The sequence below is a fragment of the Ceratotherium simum genome, chromosome X, assembly GCF_057802395.1.
Source record: "Ceratotherium simum simum isolate JZ-2026a chromosome X, ASM5780239v1, whole genome shotgun sequence".
Lineage (NCBI taxonomy): Eukaryota > Metazoa > Chordata > Mammalia > Perissodactyla > Rhinocerotidae > Ceratotherium > Ceratotherium simum.
Genome location: NC_141940.1, coordinates 71,214,622 through 71,238,132, shown reverse-complemented (window position 1 = coordinate 71,238,132; position 23,511 = coordinate 71,214,622). Strand labels below are relative to the sequence as shown.

The 23,511-nt window shown below is 34.5% G+C and overlaps 1 protein-coding gene across 1 annotated transcript in view; it reads left to right on the top strand.

Annotated features, from left to right (window-relative positions):
• CHIC1 (cysteine rich hydrophobic domain 1) overlaps positions 1 to 23,511 on the top strand; it is a 50,913-nt gene that overhangs the window by 17,851 nt on the left and 9,551 nt on the right. Inside the window, exons 2-3 of the mRNA XM_004442181.3 lie at positions 300 to 354; positions 7,171 to 7,326. Of these exons, the coding sequence (XP_004442238.1) occupies positions 300 to 354; positions 7,171 to 7,326 (211 nt within the window). The remainder of the gene's footprint in view (positions 1 to 299; positions 355 to 7,170; positions 7,327 to 23,511) is intronic.

Genomic DNA, 23,511 nt, shown 5'->3' with positions numbered 1-23,511 from the left:
AGTATGATATTGCCAGCTCTATGTCAGTGTTTCGCTAATTTATTAGTTTTTAATCGCATATCGTGGGTCTAGTTAGAATCCTACTTTAACATTTGCTCCTTAAGTTTCTTTTACTAACTATTAATTTGCATTAATAGTCAAAGATTTATTTTCTATAAATATCATAAAATTATTTTTACGATATATTTTTAAATCACAACATCAAAAGAAAAATGCATGGCTTTGTAACTTTTTTTGAAGAAAGGCAAAGGGTTAAATATGCTGGGTAGAATATATTTTGTTCTGTCTTTGTTTTTAAGGTTTGGCTTGAGCAACAAGTTTGATACTGAATTTCCTTCAGTTCTAACAGGGAAGGTAAGTGAGAGTTTGCTTTGAACTTTTCAATTCTAAAAGCTTTGTTTTATGGCTTATTCAGTGTTATGATGAATGCTTTGACTCACCGGTAATGAAGTCTAATAACAAGAGGCCAGGGTTCTTGGAGGCTGTGTTGTTAGTGACTAAAAGCTGTCTCCATGACTACTAGCCTATGACCAGTTATTTTGTTCATTGTCCATTAATGCCAGCCATTATTTACTTATCTGTTCAGTTTTTCCAGTTTTGCCTTTTTTCTCAGCACTGGTAGCTATAATTGTGTTCATTTAGGTCAGTAATTTCTAATGTTTTTAGAGTTAACAAAGTTATCATTGTTTAACTTTGTGTCACTCTATTATTTTTAAAGTGCCCTGTGATATGGTTTGTTATACATCAAAAGAATCAAATTTTTGGTTAGACGTTTTTCTGCCTTTTAGATAGAGTTTCTAAAATTGGACTCACTTCAATAAATTGTTATTGCCTTTCTGTTCCCTGGTTCCTCTACGTTCAGTAGTATCTTCTAGCATTAGGGCTCAATATTCAAAGAGTTCCTAGGATTCAAAACTATATTTGGAAAATCCTCTTACAACAGTAATGCTAACTTCTAGACCCAAAGGAAAAGGTTCTGACTAAGGCACAAAGTTATTTACACATGTTTGTTACTTGAGGAAATGTAGAAGAAAGAGAAAAGCTATTATATTATAAAATACTCAATAATTTCCAAATGGTTAATAGCTGAATGCTTGGTAGCTGAAATGATAATTTGGGATTAAAAGAACTTAACTTTTTGTATTTTGAAGCCTGTAATTTAGTACCATTCTCTTTAATTTTAGTACTAGAATAATGCTGTTTGTCAGTATAGATTTTGGTCATATTTTAAAATCATTCCATTCTGTAAGGGGTTTTTATGCTATTTTAGTGTTAATTTTTCTCATAATGTTAATGAGAAAAGCAAGGTGCAAATCAGTGTGTATAGTAGGTGTAATAAAGGGGAGAAATAAGCACATTAATAATTGTATAAAGAAATTCTAGAAGGATGCAAATGAAACTAATGGAAGTGATTACCTTGATGAGAGAAGGGGAATGAGATAGATGGAGGCAAGGGTAAGGATAAGACCATTTCCTGAATATCTTTAAGTATTGTTTTGATTATTTTTCCTCTCATTCTAAACTCTTTGAGAATGGGATAAAATACTTCTACTAATATTGGCTCCTTTTTGTCATGATACATTTTCCATCTGCTTACTCTCCTCAGTTTTGGCCTAATCCCAATCTTCTCCTCAGTCTCATTGTGGGGGGGAAAGGAGAAAAAGACAACAGACCTATTTCTTTTTTCAAGGATCATCGCTGAGATCATAAGAAATTCTATTTAATTTAATTCTGAAAGGGTATTTTGTACTTTCTTTGCTTCATTTTCCCCCTGAAAAATGTGGGCTAGCTGGAGGTGGTATAGAGTAGCTAAACAAGTTTTGAAGTCAGATCTGGGTTGGAATACAAGATCTGTCACTTACTGGCTTGATGGCTTGGGGCAATCCACTTCTCTGAGCCTTAGTTCTCATGTGAAAAATAGAGATGATGATGGTAGTACCTCATTTCTTGTTATAAGGATTAAATGAGAGAGCATATATAAAACTCCCAGTATATTGTCAGGTACTTATCAGCTTCCCAATGTAACTTTGTGGTTGCTGTTGACCATTCTTCATCAGTGTATCCCAGTTTCACCCTGATTGTTTTTCCGGTTTTCTCTACTAACCAGTTTTCAATTTTTAATTGCTTTTGCTACTTTTACATTCTTCATCTGAATAATGGTTTATTCTCTAGTCCCACCAATAATTTGTCTTCTTGACTGTTGACCTTTTCTCTCTTTCATGAGGTATAATGTCAAATCATTCCATATAATAATAAGCAGGTGGAGATAGTCCCTGGATAAGTTAACATTAGAAAATATATGGCCATTTAACTTTTTAGGATACAAAGAGCCCTTTGGTGTGAGATTTTGGCCTCACTCTCTAGTATGTTCTACCTTCCTATCCTGATCATTTTAATTTACTAATTGAAACAGCAGTTCAGACTTAGATTTGTTTTATATGAATTAATCATAAATGTTTTCTCCAAATGAAAAAAAATAGCTATGGAAAAATCTCTTGAATAATAATGTATTTGTGGAAATATGACAAATTCAATATTAAAATTAAAGAGTATGTGAATTGAAACATCTCCAATGGAAAACTTGTTTTTATGTTTCCTTTGATGCTGCTGCATGTGTTATCTGGGCAGTTACCTCCAGCTTTATTATTGGTTTAGTTAAAAAAAGTTTGAATTGCAAGTCCAAGAGATTCTAGAAAGTGAATAATCAAAAAAATATTTCAGATATAGAGTTCCCAGGCATAAGAATTATCCATCTTTGAAACTGACCAGTTTATGTGCTCGAGGAATCTGCAGAATATTTCTTCACATTTCTTAATTTTTTCCAAGTCTTCTAAAACTAAAAACTCCACCAGCCCAAAAGAAAGAAAGTAGTTTTTTTAAACTAGAGGAATAAGAATGTTAAGCTGCTTTTGGTATGCATTCACACAATGTAAATGATCTGGATATGAGCTGTTCTATACATACTTTTCAGGTGTCTGTTTTTGTAGCACATATCGTAATGATTGGATATTTATTCTAGTGTGCATTATTTAAAGTGCACAATATTTCTCATATGTCGGATAAGGCATAAATGATACTGTGATGTTTTTCTTAATTTAGTGTTTGGTGATGGAAAAAAAACTAAAAGAAATTCTGAAAGTCTGATTTTTAAAAGTCACATAGTGGTAACATTAGCTTTATTTATTTTCTCTTTAATGAGATAATTTTTCTCCTGTAAGCACTGTTTCATTTGTATAGGATATTTTGGATTATCAAAATGCTTCTCTGATAACTGGGGGAAAGAGGCAAAAAGAATTTACATGAACTGAGAAAAAAATCTAAAAAAAAGATCTGAATTCCAGACTTAGCAACCTTTGTATAAAAATACTTAAAAATGAATAAATGCAGTAGCTAAAATAGAAAAATAAATCTACCTTTTACAAAATCAGTCAGCATGAATGAGATTCTAAATAGCTTTTATGCCTAAACTAAGCAAAATTACACAGAAGAATGAATTCTGGAAACCTAAAAAGCCATTTTGACAAGCTCTGTGGCTCAATACTAATTTTGTGCTTCTTATGTCCTAATGTTTTTAATACAAATAAAAAATTTATCTTTTATATTAAGTGCAGAAAAGATTGTTTCCCCATTTCACTAAAGATAAGTCCTCTGTCATGATGAGACATATTACGCAGGTGTATACACACAGATTCTGGTGACCAGAAAATGAAAGAACCAAAGAACTTTAGAAAAGAAATAAAAGCTTCCAGCCCTCAGCTTGAAACAATTAAATGGTGTTATGGGGAGATTAGTGTGCAATGTTAGGAACCGTAGGTCATAAAATCGGCCTTTACTATCGTGAATCCAGTATGACAAGTGATTGATAGGGTTGTGTTCCCCAAAATTGAAGGAAGCAAATCAGTCCTGCTGGGTTTTGCTTAGATTTTCTTCTGTTTGCAGTCTCTTGCATCCTGTTATAAAATATTATGACCCTTTCTCCCACCTTTATGATGTGGTTTTCTTCTTTCCAAGAAAATCAAAAGGAATTAAATGTTTCTTTACAACCTACCATTCAGCTAGAAAGGAAAGAGCTTCCATCTAACCTTCATTACTAGAGATACTCAATTATATGGAAGTAAATGAGTGAAATGTTATTAACTCTGATTCCACACAGTTAACTAAACATTTCTTTCACATTGTTTAAAATCAGGAGTTAACCAATTCTCATTTCCTATGCCTTTATCTCTGCTTTATGACTTTTACTGTTATTCAAATACAGATTTTTTTTCAAAGACAATCCTGGCCTCCTTTTAAAGTCAAACTGTAGATTTTAGTTTATTGTTTTGAAATTCTAGTGAAAGTTTTCTTTTCAATATATTTATCTTATGACTTCAAAAATTTGAATTCTCATTTTTTAGTAACTTGAATATTTTAGTTTTTAATTTACCCATGGTAAAGAGAGTACAAATTGAGACTTATGTGTTAAAAGTGGAAAGTTATTGGCAGGGAAGAAAGAAAATTGCCACATTTTAGAAATGTTTTTAATTCATTTTCAGAAACATGTAATGAAAGACAAATTTTATATACCTTGGCATATAATTTATTTTATTCACAATGTTTTAAACAAAAAGCAGCTTTTACTTTTTGGACTGATTTCATTTCTGGCTTTAGCCTCACTCTTTACTTTTATTCTGTTTTCATCTGTGCTTACACACCTTTAAATAAAAATTTTACTTTTTAAATAAAAATTTAAATTCTAATTACCAGCACTTAAATTTGTAAATGGACATATTTAATAAGTTTATGATTTATATGAGTTTTTATCAAAATTTTCCATATTTAAAACTGTGTTAGTGTTTCTGGATACATAATTTTAAAAGAATTGATAGTAATGTTGTATTACAGATTAGAGCTAAATATATTTTCACTATTTTAACTTCTGTTTGGTTGCTCAGTGATTCACTAGGAAAAAAGAAGTTGAATATCACTGAGAGGTAAATCTTAGTATAGCAACTTGGTACCTTATTTTTTAAAAGAACATGTTTTTTTCTCTAAAGAATTGGAGAACTGAAGAGCATTGACTTTGCATTCAAAATGTAGCAGATTATCCTTTTGTTTATAACAGCATGTGTAGCAAAGCTGTGGAGTATTAATAATTAGCCTGATCAAACCCCTTGCCTTCAGGTGAGACTACATGCAAAAGAGAGCTTTGCTTTTCTTTCTCCAAATCTTGTCAGAGATATGATTCACTGACTTCCTTTTTTAAAGCATTCCAGTCAGGAGGTTCTGTCTGAAGTATACTTCCTATTCCCTGTGAGGTATATAAAACAAAGATTATTTTTCTCATTTTATAGATGGAAAACTGCAAGTCAGAAAAATTAAGTGAATTTGCCTAGGACTTTTCAATAGCTAATAAGTAACTAGAATCCAGATCTTGATTTATTGTCTAATGTGCTTATTAGCCTGTTAGTGTTTTCTATTTTCAGTTATAAAGCATGGTTATCTGAATTTATTTTCATATTTACCCCAGAAATGTGTTCACTTAATTGGAAATATTTTTTTTTTTTTTTTGTGAGGAAGATCAGCCCTGAGCTAACATCCATGCCAATCCTCCTCTTTTTGCTGAGGAAGACTGGCCCTGGGCTAACATCTGTGCCCATCTTCCTCCACTTTATATGGGACGCCGCCCCAGCATGGCCCGACAAGCGGTGCATCGGTGCATGCCCGGGATCGAACCCGGGCCGCCTGCAGCGGAGTGCGTGCACTTAACCGCTAAGCCACGGGCCGGCCCTTAATTGGAAATCTTTTTACTTAGTGATTGTCTTTAGGTCATATTGCTGACAACCTAGATGGAGAATGAAATTAGTTAACTTTCTCTGTGTAAATAACAGTTTTGAGCCTGACAGTTTCACAACTGTTGTTGGTTAACATATTAGGAAGAAAATCAAGCTTATGGGTTAAGCAATTAACCTTATTGAGTGGCATGAACTATTCTAATAAAGCTAATATAATACTTAATGTTTTAATCATGATGGTGCTGAATTCTGTGGTCATGTATCTTTCTAACATCTGCTAATAGGTATATGTTTTGTAGTGTTGATTCTAAGAGTTGTCTATTAAAAGACACGAAAATGTAGTAAATTGAGTCCTCTAGTACAGTTTTTACTTAGAGTTGTAAAGCTCTATATTTTTGATGCCAAACTTGTTAATGGGTTTTTTTATTTTATAGCAGCTTCTTTTTTCTAACAATTTCATAATTTTTGCTTGCACAGCCAGATGCTGAAATTTTTTTCCCATAGATTTTATAGTCTGACAGCTTTCTAAATGAAAGGGAATCAGTTTTGTGATCCAGAAATGTGATTTCCTTGAAAGCAAACTATTTTTAGTATACCTTTGAATTGTATAACCTTCAAGCAGAATTTTCCATATAAATCTAATTATGCCTGTCATGCTCTTGCCTTTGAACTGACTTTGTCATTGTTTACAGCAAGGCACAAGCAGCCACTTCCAGGAGTGGAGGTAGTAATTAAAATATTAAATTTGTATATTTAAGGACCTTTCACTTTCAAAATTTATGGCAGTTATGATCCCATTTTATGCTGAATATTAACACCATTTTTTGAATGTAATCACTCCTCACTGTCCTTTGTTAGCTTTTCCCAACAAACAATGGCAAGTATTAAAACTGTTATGTTGCAACTTTGCCAGGGAGAAAAGGTTTGAGAGTTGCCTTTCTAAAAGTAATCCAGGAATATTGCCAAGGTCTAATTTTAATTCAGATTCCTCTGGTAGTATTTAGGTTTTTATTGTTATACTATGCTTCTAGTCTTACTCAACTTTTAGAGTGGCTGGAGACTATAAATAATGTTGCCTTAATAATGAGAATATTTGGTAAGAAAACTGCTGATGGGTATTCTTTAGCACCAATTTTATTGTTGTCATTTTATTGTTGGTAATTTCAGAAGATTGTTTTCAAACGTCAGAATAAGTTATATAAACACAAAATTATATTGTTTTGCTTTCTAATATCATCCACAAGTAGTAATACTATTTATAGGGGAAGATAGGGAGAAAATATAGTTAGACATGTAATTCCTTAAAATATTTGTAATAAGAAACATTTTCTTTAGATTTAGAGATAAATAGTGAAAAGTTGCCCACAAACTGTTAAAGATTGTGCCCTTGTTGTAGGTGGCCCCAGAAGAATTTAAGACCAGCATTGGCCGTGTAAATGCATGTTTGAAAAAAGCTCTCCCAGTCAATGTGAAATGGCTGCTGTGTGGTTGTCTCTGCTGCTGTTGCACACTGGGTTGCAGCCTGTGGCCTGTTATTTGTCTCAACAAAAGAGTGAGTAACCGTTTTATTGTATAATAATAATAAGAGCTAACATTTATTGAACACTTGCTATGTGCTAAGTACTTTACATGATTTATTTAATTCTCATAACAATGCTATCCTCATTCTAGAGATAAAGAAACTCAGGGACAGAGAGATTAAGTCATTTGTCCAATCTTTATCAACACTTTATCACTTAGTATGGGTTCTCATCATTTTAAATGAGTGCAGTGAAGGGGAGTACTTAAAAGTAAATATAAATGTAACTGGACTACTTATTCTTTTTACAAAACCCAAAGCTGTGATTTAAAGTATTTCTAAGCTACAGGTATATGGGAGAGCTTCTTCTGATCTGAAGAAAGGCGGAAGTGAGAGTAACTTACAAAGTTGGGGGGGTGGGAATCCTGCTTACTTTTGAACATGTTGAAACAACATTCTAATATGACATTACTAGTTATGTCATGGATTTAAGACTACTATCTTAATCTCATCTTCTTTAAAATTGTATTTCAGTCTTTGGAATGTTTTCTTTTCTGAATGGGAAGATATCTTTAAACTTTTTCATTGAAGCCAATGAGGAAAATTAGTTCATTTTACCTAAAGTTCTTTTCCCTGTACCACATTGATGACTTTTAAACTTGTAAATAATAATTTGCCTACTGAACCATATTCAAAATCACAGCACCTTGTGGAGGTATAATTAGTGATGCAGTTGTTTCATAAAGGCCAAAAATATTCCCAAGAAGTGCTCATTGTTTTTTTCTTCTCCATCTTTCTCCTGCCCTCCTTAATGTCTACTACAAAAAGACAGATGATAAAATACTACTACCCCATGACTTTTTGAATGGAAAAGTTAAACATTTTATTGATTCCATAGGTGTAAATACCAGTAGGTCAGAGCTTTACTTTAAATAGAGCTTAGTTTATTGTTTGTCAAAGCATGTACAATATTCTCAAATGGCTTTATGTAAGTTAAAAAAAATTGACAGCATAAATTTCTTTCCCTAATTGTTATATCTTAGTTTCAAAAGTTACAAATTAATTGCTCATATCAATCCCCGTTATGTTTAAAGCCTCAATGTGAGTTAATTATGATTTGGATTTTTTCATCACACAAATACAGCCAATTTCAATTACTTAAGAACAGATTTTTTGGTTTTAATATTATCCAGGATATGTCTTTTTTTCTGTTGACTTGTTTACTCTTTGCCTATTAATTAATACCTTCACCACAGGGCCTGAAATAGAGAGATGCAATTTTTTTCAATCATGTGATTTTGCTATGAGCATTTCTGATAGAATATTCAATAGAAAATGAGATTAATACTAATTCTGTGATTTCTCCCTGTCTCTCATTACTTTGGTTAATTAAAGAGTTCATATTGAAGTTGAGGTATCAGTGTATTCTTAGATCACTAATCTGTCAGTTAAAGGAAGTTTATTTAGTACAGATTTGCAAACTGTTGTCCTGTGGGCCAAATCCAGCCCATTCTGTTTTTTAAACATTTGAATCAATTGCCAGCATTTAAAAATTGGAATATTTAAAATAAAATTTGAGATATCCAGTCTCTCTTGTAAAATCTGAGTATCTATCAATATTGATACACATGCCTGTATTTCAGCAATTGGCCCTAGCTGAGTGATGGCTGCCCACTTTAAATAGGACATGCAGTCTCTGGTTCACCACAAAACCACCAGCATTTACATTATCTGCTTTGCTCTGTACACTTTATAGTTATGGCCCTCGATTTTGTACATACTATGTTGTTACACTAGACAATGAAACACTAAGCACATGCTGGTAACATTTTGCAAGACACTGTCCTTTCTGGAGCCTCAGTTTCCTCACCTATAAAATCAGGATAATATTACTTTTAAGGTGATTGTAATGATGAAGAGATTTAAGGTGCCTCACTGCTTTTTTGTCCACATGGAGAAATAAAAAATAAAATACAATTTAAGAATTTTTGTGCCTTCACTATTGCTTCTTAATCTGTAAACTAAATTGTGTAGATTGTAATAGCTTAAGGGGAAAGATGATTAGCATTCATACAGCCCAAATCCCTTCGTTTACAGGTGTAGAAACTGAGATCCAGAGAGGTGAAGGTACTTTTCCCAGTGTCACACAGTAAATGACGCAACCAGAAAAATAACCCTTTTTTTCATTTTGTTTTTGTCTCTTGTAACACTGTGTTCTCTTGACTACCTCATGTTTCTTAGGTCAAATTTTTTATTCCTGAGACAAGAAACATTAGGATAAGGGGTATGATAAACAGTCAGCCCACTGAGTTTTGATTCTTTAGCAGGGGTTCTTAAAGGGCCAAATAGTAAATACTTTGTTTTGTGGGCCATAGGTCTCTGTTGTAGCTACTCAACTCTGCTGTTTTAGTGTGAAAGCAGCCATAAACCATATGTAAATGAGTGAGCGTTGCTGTGTTCCAATAAAACTTTATTTACAAAAACAGGCAGCTGGCCAGATTTGGTCCATCCTGCTCTAGCCATCTCTAACGGGATATCTGGATTTATAGAAGTCATGTCTGTGTTTATACACAAAATAAAATGGAAATAATATAATTACTCTTCCCTATGTCACAAGGTTGCTACGTAAACTAATGATTGTAAAATGTTTTCAAGAAAAGAACTTCAATGTAAACAGTCTGCCTTATGAACTATTTTTTTTTAGCCAGTTTACTTCATGGACATTTTTTCTAGCAAATTAGATGAAAGAAAAGAAATACAGATCAGGGTGTCCTGAGCTCCTCCTAGTCTCTCTTGACTCCGGTAGGATTCTATGGCTGCATGATATATTAAATGAAGATTTTCATTTACCTGTTCTTCCATTTACCACTGAAACAACTGTGATATATTATAGTCAATTTTCAGGCCTAGTCATACCACTGTCGATGCAAATAATCACTATCATTCTATAGTAAAGGAAAGAAGAGAGTTTTATTCAAGCCAAACTGAGAAGTATAGCCCACGAGTCATAGCCTTCACAAGGGAAGAAAATGCTCCAGAGAAGAGTTTTCAGCACAGTTATGTACCATTTCAAAGCAAAGATACATATATCAAGCATGGCAGAGGTACATTCCTTCAAGGGTTCAAGGAGCTGTTCATTACAGATTAGCACGTATACAGCAGGTCAACATGACTCTGGAATCATGGGAAGGGAGACTTATCTTCAAAGAGTACAGGCGTCATAAGAAGGGAGGCATTAATCCTTACTTTAAAGAGTACATTCTTTACTTTAGGGTAATGACTAAAGCAAATGTACAATGTATGTTTGACAGGCCGTCTAAGTCAGGCTTCTCTGGTTCAAGTAAATTCAGGCCAAATGAAGTTCAAACCAGAATGCCTTTCCCATATACTTTAATATATAAAAATTTCTTTTATCATTTTCCCCTTTTGATCAATAATCTTTCAATAGAAAGCATTGATGATCAAAGTAGTGTCCCTCGATGCCAAGGTAGTTGCTTCCTGCCCTGGGTCCGTCATGTTCCTCAGAGCTGGGATTTATTTTAATTGACCTGCCCAGTTATCCACGTTGGGAGGAAGTAGCTGAATGTAATTGCTAGTCTTAGAGGTACATGCTGATGAGGGAAGTATTTTTATAGGTTATATATAAATTTTCAATTAAGTTAAATTGTCATGAAAACATTGTACGTGTGCTTTTATATGACCTTTTGTGATCACATTGTTTATAACATTCGTAGAACAGATATAGTGACAATAAGAAGCCAATCAATAATATTTGAAGTAGTCAATGAGGAGTAAGCACAGGTTTAAAGAGACAAGAGAAGAAGCCAAAGAATCCGTTACAGGTATTTTGGTAATTTTGCACTAATTTAAGTATAGGTTTACCTCCTTAACCATCGTTGTGTGTACTTTATGATAAGTTTGGGCAGACTTGTTTAACATAGTAATAAGATCTTCAGTTGCTACTTGCAGTGATTTTTCAGGCCAGTTAGATTCCATTGAAATTATATCTTGTAGTGTATGTAGTTCTACTTCCCAAAACATTTGATCATTAATTTCAACATTAGTATAAGTCTTATTAACTTTAGGCAATTCTACTTGACTAGTAAAGCCAGTATTACACCATATAATGGTAACATTATAATAAAAAGTACTTTGATTACAATACAGGTCAGAAAGTATGACAGAGGTATTTTGTAAACCTTCCTAACAAAATTTCCCTTTACCCATATACCATATATTCGTTTGCATGGGTGTGGTTGTTATAGACCAAGGAGAAGTAAATTTAGGGTTCCATTGCTGTTCAGGGCACAGTCATACACCTTGTTAGAATTCGCAAATTTGAGTGGATATAGGGATCCAGTAAGAATTATTTGATAATAAAGCCCATCTTTCCCCAACAGGGAGAATTCTGGTAGAATTTAAAATGGCCCCTATTTCTACTAATTGAACAACATCATAGGTGTAGTTTGTTGTAAGTTTGGGTACTAAAGCTGTGATTGAACACTTATGTGAATTGCAGGATCCTTGAACAAATTTTCATAAGTTAAGGGGGCTACATAATTTCCAAAGATGTCTGTTTTGGGCTTTTGCCATGAGCAAAGAAGCCAATGGCCCATTGCTACTTCAAATTCCATTTGAATTAGCATGTCTAAAGGTCCTTGTTGAGTTAAAGTATGTGCTTTTCCTGTTGTTAGGTATGGGCATTTTCTGTTGTAATACGTTCACTTTGTTCTAACCATTTCATTAATGCTAAATTATCAGCCCAAGCAGATTCCCATCCTTTACCTTCTTCTTGGAAAAATAGTCTTTCTAATTTACCTTTTCGTATGAGAATGTTTTTTTCTTCTGAATGTCTTTCTTCATTAAAGGCAAATTCAGCCTGTGCAAGAATACCTAACCCTCATCCTATAGCTCGTAAAGCTCGCTTTTCTCTTTGGGGCCAATGCTGATTGATCCACCAAATGTGTTGTTGCCATTTTAGGCTAACTGCTTTGGTATAATTAGGATAAAGGTGTTGGACCCAAAAATGTTGGGTTCCCAAGACTAATGTTAAAAGGGTAGTAGTAACACTTGAGTATAACTTTGTTTGGGTATGCCATAGGGCTATCCATAGTCTTCCTGGTCTTACAGTAAGATTAAATTTAGGAGGGGCAGGATAGACAAGTGAGTCCAATATTGTCCAAAGTAGCAGGTGTAATAAAATGGAGGAAAAGTAAGATACAGGCCTGGTCCTGAGTCTTGAGAGGAGCTGTCTGCCTCAGATGTTGGCAGCTTCTCTTCCTAGTCAGTTTGATTCGGAGATCTCCAGTGTTTGTACAGGACCAGATTTCAGGTGGAAACTTCTTTAGCTATGAGATGTATCTCCAGGGTTAAATGCCTTCTAGTTCTGCAGTAGTGTCAGTGGTTAAAAACACTTGGTAACTCATACACAGCTGGTGGGAATGCAAATTGGTTCAGCCTCTATGGAAAACGGTATGGAGATTCCTCAAAGAATTAAAAATAGAGATGCCCTATGATCCAGCCATCCCACTACTGGGAATCTATCCAACGAACCTGAAATCAACAATCCAAAGAGGCTTAGGCACCCCTATGTTCATTGCAGCATTATTCACCATAGCCAAGAAGTGGAAGCAACCTAAGTGTCCCTCGACTGACGATTGGATTAAGAAATTGTGGTATATATATACAATGGAATACTACTCAGCCATAAAAAAAGACAAAAGCGTCCCATTTGCAACAACATGGATGGGCCTGGAGTGTATTATGCTAAGTGAAATAAGCCAGAAAGAGAAAGACAAACACTGTATGATCTCACTCATATGTGGAATATAAACCAACACATGGACAGAGAAAACTGGACTGTGGTTACCAGGGGCAGTGGGGGTGCGGGGTGGGCACAAGGGGTGAAGGGAGTCATATATGTGGTGATGGACAAACAAAAATGTACAACCCAAAATTTCACAATGTTAGAAACCACTAAAACATCAATAAAAAAATAAAAAAAAAAAAAGCACTTGGTAAGATCCTTTCCAATGGGTCTTGAGGGCTGTCTCCTCTGATGTTGCTTCCAAAATACGCAGTTACCAAGATCTAGGATGTGACCAACAGGATTCTTTAAATTGGAATCCAGGAAAGGTTCTTTATCTTGTTGATAATAGGCTTGAGTATAATACATTAGAGACTTAACAATAGCTGGTCATACTAGCATAAGACAACAAGGAATCAGCAGAAAGTTGTGTACCAACAGACACTGATCTGCTGGTGACCATCCCATGTGGGATCAGTTCATGTTTTCCAAAGAGGGCACTGTGAGCAGTTAGCAAGACCAAAGGCGATACCTTAGGCTAGGGGAATCCAGTCTTTAGGTACATAACAAAACCTCAGTGGCAATCAACAGGACTAGAATCCAACGTCTTCAAAGATGCAGCATAATTTTCCTCTCCACAGTTACCCTCGTTTTTTACCAAAGATAAGCATAGTAAAACTAATTTGTTTATATTATAAACTTGGCCTGATTATTTATATAATCAAAAATAAGAATACTCAGAGTTTCTGAATTCTGGAGGGATCAGGTAAGGAGAAAAAGTAAACGTTTCATCTTTGTTTACAAAGGTATGTCTTACCAAATTATTGATAGCTTAAGAGAAAAGATTTCTCTAAATCCAGTTCAGTTTTATGATCTGAAAGTTCATCAGAAACCTGTATTCTGGAGTAAGTGTTAGAGTCCTTTCCATGAATATCTCTGAAGATAAAACATATTTGCATGGCCACCCAGGTGACGTAGTGGTTAAGTTCACGCACTCTGCTTCGGCAGCCCAGGGTTCATGGGCTTGAATTGCAGGCGCGGACTGGTGCACCACTGGTCAAGGCATGTGTGGCAGCATCCCATATAAAAAATGGAGGAAGATGGGCACAGATGTTAGCTGAGGGCTAATCTTCCTCAGCAAAAAGAGGAGGATTGACAATGGATGTTAGCTCAGAGCCAATCTTCCTCTCACACACACAAAAAAACATATTTGCAAAACACTAATATAAAACAATTACTGTCTGTAAATGACAAAAGACTTAAAAATGGCAGTTGACAAAGAAATTTGGTTATTTCTGTGACATATAACATTTTAAGATAATAACTAGAATTATGACTGATAAGGACAGATCAGAATTTCAGGAATGTTATATAATTTTAAAACACTTATATTAATAATATTTACCCACACAATATAACCTAAGAACGTTTATAATCATTTATTTGACAATGTTTCCCATGCAATTTAACATACCAAATAACTCTAATTAGTTTAACATGTCCCTCTTTATAGGAAGAGAGAACAAATTATTTGAGAAGTCCCAGGGGCCTACTGGAAATTCTCAAAGTTACTTTCAGGTCAAAAGAAAGACTATTTAGGATTTGAATTTTGGGAAGTTTGTCAAAAATTTCAAAAGTTTTTAAAACACTTGATCAACTAGGATCATAGGTCACTGTGAAACAATACTTAGTTATCCATTTAACCAGAGTAACAACAAAAGATGTTAGGGGCAAACATAGAGAGTTAAACAGTAAAAAAAAAAAAAAAAAAAAAAAGCCTTAGCTCTCTTGTTAGAGAGCTCAGCTTTTTGAACATAGGAAATTATTTTGACAAAACATAGAATCCTTCCTTTTAGGTAGACTTACTCAAAGGTGAAGAAAAACCTTTCATAATCTTTTTATCAAGAGCAGACCAGAAGTCCAAGAAAACAGTCCTTTTAAGAGAGAGAGAGAAAACTAAATTTTAATTTTTGTACCAGCTTGCTTTTGATATTGAAACTCATTTGCTTAATTAAATTCATTTAAATCTTAGCCAACTTGACCATGCACAAAACTCTTTCCTCAGGGTTCCTCTTCCACAAACCTTCTGTAACTTTCTTTTTTACTTTCAGAATTTGTCCCATGCCTTCCCTCCTTCGAAGTACTTTAGGACAATTTACTTTCTTAACAAACAAAAAAACAAAAATATCTCCATTCCTTATAACTTCTTTACTGAAAACATACATCTTACTTTCTTTATATGCAGAAATGTTTCCCTTATTCTTTGACATTGGTATCCTGTGGATTGGTAGACTTATAAATACTGTCTATAAACATGTACTTTCTCATAGAAAATTTCTCAGCATGGCACAAACATCTTTATTAATAAGCCAAAGTATTTTTCTAGTTTCTCTGAAATAAGAAGCCAAAGGTAGATAAATCTATATTTAATAATTAATTTTAATATTTTATCTTATGTGGAAATGACCTAGATGCTCAATAAATTTCTATCATTTAACTTAATTTAGCAAAACTCTTGGGTTTTAAGTAATCAAAAGGTTTTAAAGTTATTTTTAAGTAAATATACCATAATACATAATTATTGTTTAAAAATTCACCCAAAAACTTACCTGTCTTACATCTATTTAGTTTACTTGTTCCCAATAATTATGTTTAGATTGCCTACAAAAATTTCATGAGACATTAGACAAAATCAGCTATCATTCTAAGTTATTTTTGCTGACAAATTTTGTAACAGAGATAACATGTCTACATCATATCCAATGCTGATAACTCTGAAAACATGCTTATTTCAGTCAAACCAACAAACTTAAATAAGCTTTCATTTACCAAAGATTATTTTATATCACATTAACTTGAAAAACATTTGGGTTAGTTTTTATTACATTTATAAATAATTTATAAAAGTGCTTACTTCAAGCCAATTAAATAGAACTCTTTCAGAAATTATGCCATCCAGAGGTAGAAAAATATCACATATATAGACATACATAGACACAAGCAGAGACCTTAAATAGTTTTCATTAAATTTTTGCTGTGAATCAGGTACAATACAAAGCTCACTAATTTATAAAGGAATAGTTGGATCCAAACTGTGTTTCTGGCAGATAGAATAAACTAAGTTTATCTGCTTAGGAATTGGTGATGATCTAGATAACAGTTCCTGGAGAGGTTTTAAGCTTTTTGAGACAAATAGGGGAGGTTTTTGGGATTGGTGAAAGGGATGGGGGGAATCTGAACTGCCTCTAGAGCTGCATTTCGAGTTTTTCAAAGATTTGTAAGATAAGAACAGTTGCTATCAATTCCTCAGAAATTGGGTTGTAACTTAAATGACATCATAGGTTGATCTACTTGTCCAACTACATCATCCCTCGTTTGCTTCTTTTCCTCTGGGCACATAGTTTTATTTTAACTTAGGGAAGAAGGCCTATATATAAAAAAAAATTCCTATCAGGCTCTGAATATCAGCTTCCAATTTGGCCAAATTTCTGGTCATAAGTTGCTAAATCCTTTCAGATATCTTGTCAGGTTTTAGCCAGGATAAACAGTAGATATTTTGGGCAGTATTAAACAACTCCATTAACTTTAATTTTAGTTTCCCCTTGACTGTTTAAGGGAATAACCTAGTAGTTTCCCAGAAAATCTCTCAAGAGTACTGTTAACTCTGGGAGGGGCTCATATTAGGCCCTTCAAAGGTAGATTATGGGGATTTCTCTAAAGCCTAATAGACTTTTGTATAGTCTTTTCTTCTAGGTACCTCTTATAACTTAATTTTTCATTACCTTTTTGCAGCAAAACTTTCAATAAGGCTATTTTGGAATTTTTAAGCCTTTGCTTTTAAGTGCACTTCTTAAATGATCCTTTGTAATTGAAATGTTTTTTCTAATGGCCAATGCAATTCCTCTAAGGCAGGCAGCAGTTTGGTAGGACGCTAGCTGCAAATGGAGCTCAGCCTACATTTCTGTCCAGCCATCTCTGACTGCAAATGAGGTGCAACTGCATTTCTGTCCAACCATATTTTGAGGCACCCAACCTGATGGTTACCAAGCCAAGCTCTCAGGATGCAAAACAAGCTTAGTAAGATTTTACTGTTCTTTGTAAATGTTTACAGCTTCTGAGACCATGGTTTTTAAGAAGGTATGCTGGAAGGTGGCACACTTGGCTCTTTAGAGATTAAAGATTGCATTTAATCTGTTTATTCTGTGGTTCTCAAATCTATTGCACAAAAAGACAAGTTTTGGAAGCTCAAATGAGCCCCCAAGTGGCCACTGTAATTTTAAATCATCTTTAGTGTTATCCGTCCACTGGGACAAAAGTTTACAAGAGGAAAATCTGTAGTTCTTAAATATAAAACCAGCTGGAGTTCCCAAGGGAGGTGGATCATTTATGGTTATTCTAGAGCAATTGTTCCCCATTTTGGCCATCTAAGACTTAAATTATCTTTTGTCAAATTTTCCCATTTTGTTAAGTACTTGCAAGTAAAGACTCTTGTGTGCCTTGTACATAAAGCCAGCTAGAGTTTCAGTTGGTGGCTGCCCATCTGGGAGTTTGTTGTCTTTTGAAGCATAGTTTCCCATTTTCTTTTAGTTTTGTTTTAATATAAAGTCTGAACAGTTCCTCAGGGCAGTGTAGTGGGTCAAAAGCATACTGCTTGTGAGTGTCACTTCCTAACAGGCTGTGAACACTCTCTTACATGTCTCAGTTTCTCCCACCAGCAGTCTAAAACTACCACGGGGGCTTGGAGCACTGGATAATGAATCCTTATATGTGCATCCCTGGATGAGCCATTGATTATTTAATGTTAACAATCACAATGGAGTTTCCTATGGGACCACTGCACGTAATGAGGATTGACCTCAGACAATTCCACTAGCTTCTCAGTCACCTGAGAATGCCTTGTCGCTGGGAGGAGCAAGTGTCCCTTTTCTTCAGAGCTGAACGAATTCGCCTCTCATTTTACTCTCAAACAATTTGTTCAGACTTTATAAACATGAATGTTTTCCAATTTAAAGCCAAGTTAAAAGGGTCAGCCAACCCAGTTCACTCCAAATTTCCCCCTAGGTTCCCCATACCTAGGAAAAGTACCAATACACCCTTAAGATGTTAAGTTCTAAGACCTAAAACAGCTTGAATAAAAATCAAGACCATCAACTTAAATAAGGAGGTCTGGATTTCGGGAGAACTCACTAAAACATCTGAAGAGTACAGTGAAGCCAGGGGAAGGGGGGAACACAATGGGCCCATGCTGGTACCAAGTGCTGGTTCAAAGTAGGGTCCAGTTGACCTCAGGTGAGTTTCTCTGAAATCCTACTGACTACGCCAAGAAATGTCGACACAAATAATCAATAATCATTCTATAGTAAAGAAAAGAAGAGAGTTTTATTCAAGCCAAACTGAGGGCTATAGCCCGGGAGTCACAGCTTTCACAAGGGAAGAAAGCGCTCTGGAGAAGAGTGATTTTCAGCACAGTTATATACCATTTCAAAACAAAAATACATATATCAAGCATGACAGGGGTACCTTCTTTCAAGGGTTCAAGGAGGTGTTCATTACAGATTAGCATGTACACAGCAGGTCAACGTGACTCTGGCGTCATGGAAAGGGAGACTTATCTTCAAAGAGTACTGGCGTCATAAGAAGGGAGGCATTAATCCTTACTTTAAAGAGTACATTCTTTACTTTGGGATAATGGTTAAAGCAGATGTACAATGTATGTTTGACAGGCCATAAGTCAGGTTTCTTTGGTTCAAATAAATTCAGGCCAAATTAAGTTCAAACCAGAATGGTTTACCCATATACTTCAATATATAAAAATTTCTTATATCACCACCATCCTTAAATTTGAAATTACTTTTAACATTTATCTTTTTTTGCTATATTTGCTAAATTGAGAGGGATGTTCAGAGGGAAGGGACTAGTCTCTCAGTTTCACAACATGAATATGATTTTATTTTCCTTCTCTTATGATTTCTAGTTTCATTCCACTGTTATTGGAGAAGATACCTTGTATGATTTTAATCTTTTTAAATTTATTAAGGCTTGTTTAGTGGCATAACATATGGCCTGTCATGGAGAATACTCCATGTATACTTGAGAAGAATTTGTGTTATATTGTTATGGGATCAAGTGTTCTGTATATGTCTGTTGGGTCTTGTTGGTTGATAGTGTTGTTCAAGTCCTGTATTTCTTTACTGATCTTCTGCATAGTTGTGCTACCCATTAGTAACAGTGGGGCATTGAAATCTCTACCTATTATAGTAGAACTATGTATTTCTCCCTTGTTTTGTTGTCAGTTTTTGCTTCACATATTTTGTGGGTCTGCTTCACAGTTTTTCTCCCTTGTTTTGTTGTCAGTTTTTGCTTCACATATTTTGTGGGTCTGTTGTTAGTTATGTATATGTTTATAATTATCATTTATTCTTGATCGATTTATGTTTTTATCAATATATACTGTTATGGAATTAATGTTTATATCCCACCAAAATTCATATGTTGAATCCCTTCCCCCAATCTGATGGTGTTTGGATATAGATGATATTTTGGCCTTTGGGAGGTAATTAGGTTTAGATGAAGTCATAAGGGTGAGATCCTCATAAATTAGTGCCCTTATTAAAAAAAAACCAGAAAACTTGCTCTCTCTTTTTCCACCGTGTGAGGATATAGCAAGAAGATAGCTGTCTGCAAGCCGGGAAGAGGGCTCGCACCAGAACCCAACCAACCACGCTGGCATTCTGATCTATGACTTCCCATCCTCCAGAACTGTGAGAAGTAGATGTCTGTTGTCTAGGCCTGGTCTATGGTATTTTGTTTTAGCAGCCTGAGCATATTAAGACATATACTGTCCATCTTTTTCTCTGGTAACATTTTTTTTTCTACTTAAAATCTATTTTGTCTGATGTTATTATAGCCACCTCAGCTTTTTTTTTTGGTTACTATTTACATGGAATATTGTTTTCCATCCACTCACTTTCAACCTATTTGTGTCTTTGAATCTAAATTGAGTTTCATGTAGACAGCATATAAGTGGATCCTGTTTTTTAATCCATTCTGCAGTTCTCTGCCTTTTAATTGAGAGTTTAATCTATTTACATTTAAAGTGATTGGGGGGGATCGTAATTCAGTCTATACCAGATAACGGAGGACTTCTGTCATTTTGCTATTTGTTTTCCCTATGTCATATCTTTTTTTTACTCAGTTACTCCATTAGTTCCTTATTTTATATTTAATTGATTTTTTCAGTGTACCCTGTACCTTCTCATTTCCTTTTTGGATATTTTTAAATTATTTTCTTAGTTGTTACCCTGGGGATTATAATTAACATTTAAACTTACAACACACAAAGTTTTAATTAATATCACCTTAGCTACAATAGTATACAAACTCTGCTCCTATATATCTCCATACATCCCCATATATGTTATTATCACAAATTACATTTTATAGTGTGCCAATTAACTTAGATTTATAATTATCATTTTGTGCTTTTGTCTTTTAAGTCATATAGGAAGAAAAGAGGTGTTCCAAAACAAAACACAACAATATTTGCTTTAATATTTATTTATGCAGTTACTTTTACTCGTGTTCTTTATTTCATCATATGGCTTGAGTTATTGTCTAGTGTTCTTTCATTTCAGCCTGAAAGACTCTCTTTAGCATTTCTTATAGGCAATTCTAATAGTGATGAACTCCCTCAGTGCTTGTTTATCTGGGAATGTCTTAATTTCTCCTTTTTTTTTGAAAGATAGTTTTGCCAAATATAGAATTCTTGAATGACAGTTTTTCTTTCATAACTTTTAAATATGTCATCCCACTATTTCTGGACCTCATGGTTTTTATAGTAAGTTTTGAGATTGTGTAGTGTCCGTCCTGTGACTTTGCCTTCACTATTGTGTTAGTTATTCTGGGTCTTTTGCATTTCCATATAAACTTTAGAATCAGTTTGTTAATATCCACAAAATAACTTGCTGGGGTTTTGACTGGGATTGTGTTGAAGGTATAAGTTAGAAAGAAGTGACATCTTGACAATATTGAGTCTTCCTATCCATGTTCATGTACTATCTCTCCATTCATTTAGATATTCTTTGATTTCTTTCATCAGAGTTTTATAGTTTTCCTCATATAGATCTTATATATATTACTTTATTAAATTTATTTCTGAGTATTTAAACTTTTGGGGGGCTAATATAAATGGTATTGTATTTTTTATTTAAAATTCCATTTCATTGCTCATATAAGAAATCAAATTACTTCGGTTTTATCAACTTTGTATCCATGTCGTCTGCTCCTTTCTGTCTTTACCTTCTGGTATTTCTATTATGTGTCTATTGCTCCTTTTGTAATTGTCCCATAGTTCTTGGATTTTCATTTTTCTTTTATTCCTTTTATTTTAGTTTTGGAAGTTTCTGTTGATATGTCTTCAGTCTTCACTGATGCTTTCCTCGGCCATGTCCAGTCTGTTGATGAGCCCATCAAAGACATTCTTCATTTTTGTTATGGTATTTTGGCTGTCTAGCATTTCCTTTTGATTTTTTATTACAGTTTTCATCTCTCTGCTAACATTATACATCTGTTCTTTCATGTTGTCACTTTTGCATTAGAGCATGTAGCGTATTAATCTTAGTTGACTTATATTCTCAGTCTGATAATTTCAACATCTCTGCCCTTTCTGAGTCTGGTTCTGATGCTTGCTCTGTCTTTTCAAACTGTTTTTTTGTCTTTTAGTATGACGTCTAATCTTTGTTTGAAAGCTACACATGATGTACTAGGTGAAAGAAACTGAGGTAAATAGGCCTTTAAAGTGAGATTTTATATTTTTCTGGCTAGGAGTTTGCTGTGTTTACTGTTTGCTGTATCTGTTGGTGTTGGAGGCTAAACTTTTCCCGGTGTCCTTGTTTTTGTCTGGCCTAGTTTCTTTAGATTTCCCTAGAGGCTTCTTAGATATCATCTGAGATGCACATTTCTTTCAGTGGTATTCCCATATTATAATACAGAAACCTTATTGATGTAGTGGTAAGGTGTTGGGGTACTGGAAGTGTTCTATAATGCTATGATTATGCCTAAGATTTTTAGTGAGCCTGTGCCCGTGGGCTGTGCCCTTCACAAGCACTTCTCTATTTTGTTTTGTATTCCCTTTTAGGTGGGACAGGAAAGCTAGAAGTTGCTGGAGTTGTGTGTTTCCCTTCCCCAAGATTGGTTAGGCTCTGGTAAAACCCCAGTAGGTTATGATGTTACAGTAGTTTCTCTTGCAAGCTTTGTTAAGAAGGACAGAATGTTCTGGGCATATTTAAAAGTAACTGCTCTTCCCCTTCCAGTGCTGGAAGGATGAGGGGATTTTTCTCCAATCACTGTGAGAACCTGATAGGGCTCCTCGTAATAAAACTAGTAAAAGTATGGGAGTCTTCCGCCCGAGACTTGGCCCCCTTAGACTTTTTAACTCTCAAACTTGTCCCCACTGAGCTTCCAGCAATTCAGCATTTAAAGTTCAGCTTCTGCTACCCTAGTCCTGATTCCCACAGAGTTTTCCTTCCTGCATGTCTACTCTGGTAAATTGCACTTCTTTGTATTCATCTGTCTCTTCAATTTTTAGAGCACTGCTGCATCCTATGACCTTACTTCTCTGATGATTCTAAGAGGAGTTGTTGGTTTTCAGGTTGTTCAGGTTTTTTTTCTTGATGTGTGGGCATGAGAGACAAACAACTTCCAAGTTCCTTCCATGCCTAAGTGGATTACCTCCTTTTATTTAAATTAATTCTGATGGCATATAGGATTCATGGTTACAGTCTTTTTTCTTTCATCATTTACAATTTGTTATCCCACTGTCTTCCGCCCTACATTGTTTCTAGTGAGAAGACAGCTATTAATCTTGTTCTAGTTTCCTTATAAGTGATAAGTCATTTTCATCTTGCTGCTTTCAAGATTTCCTATTTTTCTGTGGCTTTTAACATTTTACTATGATGTGTCTGCTGTGGATATCCCTGTGTTTATCCTGCTTGGAGTTTCTTGAGCTTCTTGGATGTGTAGAGAAATATTTTTCATTGAATTTGGGAAGTGTTCAGCCATTATTTCATTAACTCTTCTGTTTTATTCTTGCTCTTTTCTTTTTCTGGTACTCCCAATATATGTATGTTGGTGCACTTAATGATGTCTAACATTTCTCTGAGGCTGTATTCATTTTCCTTTATTCTGTTTTCTCTGTGCTCTTGAGATTGCATAATATCTTTTGATCTATCTTAAAGTTCACTGATGATTCTTCCAGCTCAAATCTACTCTTGTGCCCTTATACTGAATTGTTTTTTTCACTTATTGTACTCCTCAACTCCAGAATTCCATTTGATTCTTTTAAATAATTTCTGTCTCCTTGTAGATATTCTCTATTTAATGAGACATTGACATCATAATTTCCTTTAATTCTT